The sequence below is a fragment of the Myotis yumanensis genome, unplaced genomic scaffold (genome assembly GCF_028538775.1).
Source record: "Myotis yumanensis isolate MYYU_CA2020_CCGP unplaced genomic scaffold, mMyoYum1.0.hap1 SCAF_186, whole genome shotgun sequence".
NCBI classification, from domain to species: Eukaryota; Metazoa; Chordata; class Mammalia; order Chiroptera; family Vespertilionidae; genus Myotis; species Myotis yumanensis.
This window is the reverse complement of record NW_027223937.1, coordinates 1804-10482: the sequence shown is the minus strand read 5'-3', so window position 1 is coordinate 10482 and position 8679 is coordinate 1804. Positions and strand designations below refer to the sequence as shown.

The 8679-nt window shown below is 41.2% G+C and overlaps 1 protein-coding gene across 1 annotated transcript; it reads left to right on the top strand.

Moving 5' to 3' along the window:
* Nucleotides 1-224: 224 nt before the first annotated feature.
* Nucleotides 225-1178, top strand: LOC139001217 (olfactory receptor 52M1). Its single transcript, XM_070402945.1, has one exon. It carries the CDS (start codon nt 225-227, stop codon nt 1176-1178), a length of 954 nt encoding a protein of 317 aa, XP_070259046.1.
* The last annotated feature ends 7501 nt before the right edge of the window (nt 1179-8679 follow it).

Sequence of the window (8679 nt, the reverse complement as noted above, 5' to 3'; positions counted from 1 at the left end):
TTGGCCTGTGCTTGGTAAAATTGTGAGCACTATAATAACAATAATATGACACCTACACTGTCACATTTTGTAATTTCCTCTGAGAAAGAAGTTTATAACATCTTATCAATGATCCTATTCTTTATTATAGGACTTAAGAATAAAATCCTCTTGTCTTTTATTTCTAGAAGAAAAGTTCTACTGCATTTTTGGGCCCAAGTGAGAAGGTTCATTTATGAATAACTATGCTCACTTTTCATAATGTCTGCTCGGTTCCCAGCTCCTTCCAGCTCACTGGCATCCCAGGGCTGGAGTCTCTGCACATCTGGCTCTCCATCCCCTTCAGCTCCATGTACCTGGTGGCTGTGGTGGGGAATATCACCATTCTGGCTGTGGTAAGAGTAGAGCGCAGCCTGCACCAGCCCATGTACTTCTTCCTGTGCATGCTGGCTGTCATTGACCTGGTTCTCTCCACTTCCACCATGCCCAAACTGCTGGGAATCTTCTGGTTTGGTGCTGGTGACATTGGCCTGGATGCCTGCTTGACCCAAATGTTTCTCATTCACTGCTTTGCCACAGTCGAGTCAGGCATTTTTCTTGCCATGGCTTTTGACCGCTATGTAGCCATCTGTGACCCACTGCGTCATACCACAGTGCTCACTCATACTATGGTGGGTCGTTTGGGACTGGCTGCCCTCCTCCGGGGTATACTCTACATTGGACCTCTGCCTATGATGATCCGCTTGCAGCTGCCCCTATACAAAGCCCGAGTCATCATGCACTCCTACTGTGAGCACATGGCTGTGGTCACCTTGGCGTGTGGTGATAGCAGGATCAATAATGTCTATGGGCTGAGCATTGGCTTTCTGGTGCTGATCCTGGACTCAGTGGCCATTGCTGCCTCCTATGTGATGATTTTCAGAACTGTGATGGGGCTGGCCACCCCTGAGGCCAGGTTCAAAACCCTGGGGACATGTAGTTCTCACATCTGTGCAATTCTGATCTTTTATGTTCCCATTGCCGTTTCCTCCCTCATTCATCGATTTGGTCACCAGGTGCCTCCTCCAATCCACACTCTATTGGCCAACTTCTACCTCCTCATTCCTCCAATCCTCAATCCCATTGTCTATGCTGTCCGCACTAAGCAGATCCGAGAGCGGCTCCTTCAAATCCTGAAGATACAAACTAAGATCAGATGATTACTCCTTCCCCCTCTCTCAAATAAGTGCATGTGTTTAAATATGGGCAGCTTTCCAAATGGGAACTTCAAGAAGTCTGAGATGCTAGGCCCAGTGGTCTCCAGCTTTAACAATTCTAAAGGAATGCTAAGAATGTACAGCTCTGAATTCTAAGAGTAAAAGATATTTGTTTAATAACTATAGGATATTTGAGCCATGGAAGGTAAAACAAGGGCAGTATCAGTAACAGAAATAGCAATTAATGTTTACTCAACAATTACATATCGTGTAATTCTTACAAACGTCCTGACATCTTATGAGGTAGATAGTATTCACATTTGACACATGAAGAAATAGGACAGGATACTCTTGCTTTATAAACTGCACACAAAGTTTAAGCTGCCTAGATCAAATGGTTTGATTGGAGTTATAATGTGGTGTTATATAATACTTTCTACTCTCTTTTCTGTGCATGCTTTAATATAAGTCCTAAAAATCTGAGGTCAGCCTAGCCAGCGTGGCTCAGTGATTGAACATTGACCTATCACCCAGGAGGTCACGGTTAGATTCCCAGTCAGGGCATGTGCCTGGGTTGCGGGCTTGATCCCAGTGAGGAGTGAGCAGGAGGCAGCTGATCAATGATTCTCTCTCATCATTGATGTTTCTTTCTTCCTCTCCCTCTTTCTTCTTCTGAAATCAATAAAAAATATATTTTAAAGTAAATAAATAAATATCTGAGGTCATTTCATTAAAATGGTCTGAGCTACAAGAAAAGCATTTTTTGATTTAAGCATTTAATGATCAAGATGCTGCTAGAGCTGCATGTACTAATAAAGAATGAAATATTCTAGAAAAAAACCCCGACCTATATGCCTGACTGGCATGGGGAATTCCACTTATGAAAGAATGTGGCCTGGAAAAAATATCAGCTCAGTGAGGGAAATGAGACAAAATGACCACATCTCAACATTGTTCTCGCATTTTCTCTGCAGGCCTGATCCCATCGAGTGGCCTGAAACTTGTGAGGGCTCCATGGAAAGAAACACCTTCTCCTTCTCACAGAAACACTCCTTATCCCCTGGGTCCACCTGTAGGATCCCTGATCAGAATGTGCTTTTGTGAATGGGTCACAGAGTAAGATAAGGTTATGAGTTCTAGCATTTATAGGAACATTGGCTTTACCTTCCAGGTAGAAAATGAAAGGGCGAGGGCTAGGCCCTCCACCTTGCCCCAGGGTAAAGGCTACGCCCTCCACCTTCCCCCAGGGTAAGGGCTACGTCCTCCATCTTACCTTGGCCACGTGTTGGGCAAGGAGCTTCTTCACGGAAGTCTAAGACTCTGCTAGCCACACCCAGGAACGGGACATCGACTTGTGCCTGGCCAATCGGCAAAGCACAGTCCTTTCTCCTCCCTTACTCCAACCCCCCCTATATAACCGGTCTCTGGGCGGGGTTGGCCTCTCTCAGCCGCTTGGCCTGCAGTTGTGTCAGTGAGTCTGGTGGACGGGAGCCGAGCTAGCTCGAAATACAGATTCTTATGCTTTTGCATCGATTGGCTGGCTCCCTGATGTGGTTTCTTGGGAATCTTGAAATCTGGGCATAACAGAAAACAGAAAATATATATAAAGCACTGAGCTACTTAACTTCCATGAATTGAAAATTACTAACGTAATTCTATAACTACACTGAAAGGGCAGGAATTACTCTCCGTAAATTTCAGATGAAATTGACATTCCCAGAAGTGGTAAAACAATTAATTGCCCAAGGTAACTCAATTTATAAGAGGTAAAAATTAAAAATTAAGCCTTTAAAAAAAACACTCTAGATACTCTTTCTCTGATCCTCATTTCCCTTAACTGTGAAAGAGCTGGAAGGCCTTTTCCTCAAGGTCTGAATGGTTGTGCATTTAATATTTCCAACACAGCGGACATTAGCTGTTCCCCTATTCCCGGAACTGGGAGTGCACAGATCAACAAAGCAGTCTCCTCTCAGTGTTCCCTTCTCAGAGGGACGACAAAGGGCAGAGCTGGATTCATTACAAGTCTGATTACAAACTCCATAACACATTAAACAAAACAGGCAAGAAGACATTGAGATTATTGGGCTTTGGGTATGCAAAACGCTATCACTGGGCATGATACAAAAGACGGTAGTCAAGTGCAGAGGAAAGACCACTACGTAACAACCACAAAAGTGACTTCTGGTTTTGCTTTGGGTATTCCAATTACTTGCTCCACAGCTGGGATATCCAAAATGTATGATCACTTAGGGTTCCAATTATATTCACATTTCTTCTAATTCCTCTAATTTCCATTTCATCATTCCATCATGGTGCTTAGCTTTCCTGAACCTTATGTCTGAAATCAATTAAAAGAAAAAAAAACCATGAAAAAAAGAAACCATGGAACAGATGTAATAGAAGCCATAATTTTAAAATATACTCAATATTAAGACTAAAATATAAGTAAAATTTAATGAGATGTAATGTGAACATTCACTTCTCATTTTTTAGTGCTGCTTTTCATTCAAATATAAAATAAATATATGAGAAACATAAATTTGGAAAGTCAAATTAAATGCTCACTTAAATGTTGTTTGTATTTATTGGTTAGTTTTCTAGCAATGGATACCTTAAAGAAGGATGCATGTAGGGAGCTGGAAGTAAAGAATCTCATGACAGAAAGCCAAAGATCGTAAGAAATTGATGTGTCTCTATCTAAATACTGACCTCAAGAGACTTGTTACACTGACCCAACTCTAAGGAGAATTATTCTGTCGAATGGAAAATTTGGCCGTCTTTTATAATAAAGAGACACTTTTTGTGAAGAAGCAACTGAAATCTTGTAGACTGTTTTCATTGGGTGGTATTGTGGCTGGGTCCTCGTGGCACAAAGTGAAATACTTCCCTGGAGTCCTAATGAAAAGTAGCTCAAGCGAAAAGGGCTGTGTGATTGAAAGTGGATGTGTGTCAACACTTGCATGTACATTTATGTACAAATGCAAACACACCTACATACAAGACTGACACTGGCCCTTATGCCTAGGTGGCATGTTCGAATAAAGCTTTGGTCTTATTATATTTAATCTTTCTTATTATATTCCAAAGGGTGGGAAATCAAAGATGTTGAAAGCCCATGCTTCTATAGAGAATACCTTTTCTCTGTATCATTGTTCTGTTATCTTGAGTTGCCACCCTTTTGGGAATGCTTCTTCTTCCTCTTGAAACCCTTCAGCCATGGTATTGGGTGTGGTGAGTTTAAGGCCACACCCTGTTCATGAGGATCCACTCTTGCCATTAATGCCTTAGCAAGAGGCAGGTTGAATCCCAGGGGGAAGTGGTCCATCTGTCCCACTGACACTGTCACAGTTTAGCCTCACATCATGCTCGGGCTATTTAGGTGGCACCTCCTTTGCCTTCATCTGATTGCCCACTTTTCCTATCAATGTTCCACATTGTTGTTTATTTATGCTTACGCTCTGGCCTGTTCTCTGAATTATCCTAAAGAGTTTGAACATTTAAGTACAGCAGTTTTGGGGACTAGTTCTCCCACAAGTTTGAAGACTGGACCTTCTAATAGATGATAAGCCTAGTAAATTGGACTTCAATCACCCACCTCCATTTTTAGGAATGTGATGGGTCAGGTTGAGGAAGACATGAAGCATTTCCCCACCCCCCCCAAAGGAAACAAAGGCCTCTCACCAATTACTATCACTAGTAACTATGTCTCCCCTGAGGACCTGGGGCACTGGGAGCAGGTAGCATCAACTCCTGATTTTTCATATTTCCATATGTCTCTATATCCTTTGCCATTATAAAATTAATTTTATATCTTGTGCTTGTTGCCTTCTTTCTCTTCACTTTATTTCTGCACTGTGATGCTGCCCAGGCAGAAGTCATGACCTTTAAAATATGAACCATGCACCTCATTTATTTCCTGGCCTCATTTATTTTCATTCTTTTTCAAGTACTTACCTTACAACTCTACCTTCTCTGGTTTATTCTCTGGAGAATATTTTGTCTTTTCGTATCTTTGCCCTTCCCTTAGTTGGAAAAGCTTATCTTCCTTGATCCCCTTACACTCTATTTTCCTTATTTATTCGAATAGGACTTTATAACAGAGAGTCATGAGAAATATTGAAACAGTGAAGCCTACCTCAAGGCCCCAGGCAGGACTGAGGAACTGGACTGAACAATGGGGTGGACTTTGAGAGATGAAGTATACTATCAGTCTGAAGAGTTCTACAACAACGAAATGAATTATGATTGCTAGAATTCGAATCCTGACTCTGGCTTACTAGCTTTGTGACCTTCTCTGTCCCCCAATTTCATCTATAAAATGAAGATGTAATAATGGCAGCTACTCTAGAGGGTTATGACAATTGAATGAGATCATCTTTGGGAAAAGCCTTTAGCAAGGTGCTTGGCACATATCAGGCTTTCACAAATCTAACTAATCTAGGTGTTTCCTTTTCTTTTCAGGATGCACTCTACATTCTTCTCACTCTGAGGTACCCCCTGAGGACTTGAAGAAACAGAGATTCTTTATCCACTAAGCATTTGCCTCTTCCTGCAATCTGGAAAACCTCAGGGGCCAGAGCACAGAGAAAAGCCCGTCTCTGGAGGAGTTACAGTGTTTGGCTGTTGGGCAAAGGCCAAGGGGAGCTGGGGTGTCCATGGAAAAAGCAGGATGATAGAAAACCTAAAGAGGAAAGAAGGCTCCCAGCGGGACATCTTTGAAAGTGGCAATACTTCTCACCATGACTCTCTGTTTTTCATGTTTCATCTTAAGCTGCTATTTCAGCTCCCCCTGAAGGATCCTGTATAAATCTTCATTCTTTTGAGTAAAAGACGTGGACACATCAGAGGACGTTGAATAGAGAAAACTCCAGGGATGTGGGTAATTGACCTGGGACTGGGTGATGGGCTGATGAGTCTGAAAGCCAGTGTCACCCTGGAAAGGAGAGATAAGCCTTCCACTCCATTTAAAGGTCTGGGCAAGTCGGGTGGGTACTTGTGATGTCAAGATCACCTTCTGGAAATGACGAGAGGATGGGAGAGAGGGAGAGAGCAGGGGACATATGACAATTTTGGTTCAAAGCTGAGAGAGAAAGGGGTAAGTTCCACCATGGTATAATGGAGAGACAGTTTTCAGAGACCACAGGAATTATAAGGAAAGAAACAGAGCAGTAGGCCTGATTGGGAGTATCTTTATTTGGTTGTAGAGGGGAGGCATAAACACAAAGGCTCTGTAATATGCATTACTGCCTTTACTTTTAAACAATTTTACTTTAGATTGTATATTTCCCATCCTTTGATGAAAAATCCTCACATCTCCTATGATTCTTTTATTGGAGTTCAGTGACTTATCTAAGCTTTTCTTCAGTGATTGGCCTTCCAGGTTTTTATGTGAATGTCACGGCAGGGCTGAAGGCAGAGGCTGGTTCTGGGTTGGAAGTGTCTTAAGAGAACTCTTGATCAGAGCTTTCTGGAGACCATCTTAACAACCAGGAAGCAACTGTGTCTATATCTTGCTCTGGGTAGTGGTCATGTGTGTTCACTTTATAAAACATTATAAAGCTGCATACCTGAGATTTGTGCATTTTACAGCATGTAAAATTAAAAAAAAAATTGAAGGAGTAGGCAGTAATGGGAAATGTTTTGGATAGGTCAGGTAAAATTTAAAAAATGAAAAGAAATCAGTAGATTGGCAACTGGGCATGGATGGAGATCATTGTTGATCTTAGAAGAAACTTCTCAGTAACAATAGATTGAAGAGTGAAATAAAAAAAAATATGACCAACAAACCAAATGTCCTATCATTTAAAAAGACTAATAAAATATATGAACCTCTTAGCAGAATTAATTCAGAAGAAAAATTTTTGAGGAAAATAAAAGCCTCAAAGGAATGAAAAATATGACCAGCTAGAATTTGCCAGAGTGCCGAGAGGAGGGATGAGCAGTGCACAGAAGAAGAAAGGTAGATTTGTACAGGGCAGCCATCCAGGAGAGGGAGGTCCTGGAGATCCTGGCTCAGAGGCAGGTGTCGGGGGTCGGGGGTGGGTAGAAGGTTCCTCAGGCTCTTTTCCAGCCCTCTAAGCAGTGATGCTCAATTCTGAGTGTGTGGCATCCAGAAAACACACAGCAGTCTTAAGGATAACCTGAATAATTTCTGATAACCTGACAGCTCTTCACTTCCATTCTATATCAAAAAGCTTTCCTTTGTCTTCTCATGATCTATCACTGAAGATGTCTATTTCAGTGACTATACACATCAAGGTTTTTTGTTTTTGTTTTGTTTACTTAAATATATTTTTATTAATTTCAGAGAGGAAGGGAGGAGAGATAGAAACATCAATGATAAGAGAGAATCATTGACTGGCTGCCTCCTACACTGGGGATTGAGCCCACAACCCGGGCATGTGCGCCTGACCGAAATCAAACCCAGAACACCTCAGTCTGTAGGCCAACACTCAATCCACCAAGTCAAATCAGCCAGGGCACCTCAAGGTTCTTTTAATCTGACCATGAAGCAGAGCTTATTACTTTATTCAGTCTATTCCATTATAAGGCATCTCTTATGTTTAGGCTTTGTTGTTGTTAGTGGTGGTTTGTCCAGTTCAATAAAGACCATGGTTTGCAATCATATCCCCCAAATTCTAAAATAATAAAGCTTTATTGTAATTTGGAATGTCTTTGTAGCTTATAAATCACGAAAGTTATTTATATTGAAGAATCATAAAAACCTATTGGGGGGGCATCTACAAAGGAGCCCTGAAGTTTTATTTGCAGTTATTTAATCTATTAAATGAACCTAGCTCAACGAGGACATCCAGGCTGAAGTAAAGAAAAGGTAAGGATTATAAATATTTCCAGATAGTTTATCATCTCCTATGAAAAATTATGTTGTTTCCTTATGACCTTGATGTGAATTCACCAATTCATTTTTTTAACCAGAAGGATGTTTCATTCATCTTTTGTATAGCACTATACTGGGGATACAAAATATGACATGTTCAATATCAGGAAGTTCATTGTTTCATTCAAAAATATTAAATATCAGGAACTGAACACACAAAGATAAAAAACTTCTGATTTCTCATTCATTCATCTGTTTGCTATAACGAGCACACATATCTTCTTTTAATGGACTTGCACACCACAGCCATGTATCACAAACTTGGTATAAGGTATAAGTCCATGACCAAGGCACATATGATTGAATACAATAAAGTCAAGGGTAGAGCATTGGAATTGTTAATTTAGGTCCCTCAGAGGTCCCTGTGAGATTCCATGAAAGCTCAGAAGGTACATAATTTAGCTTTGACATGGAATGGCGGAGGAAGTAGAGCCCAAGAGACTTCCAAAGGAGGTAACCCATCAGTCAATCTTTGAATGATGAATAATGAGGTGGATGGGAGGTGGGGCAAGATAACTTTATCAGATGTAAGTTTTCTAGTTCTGAGCTGACAATACCACCAGGCTTTCTTAACACCACAGCTAGGAGTAAATCTCAGAGGATTGC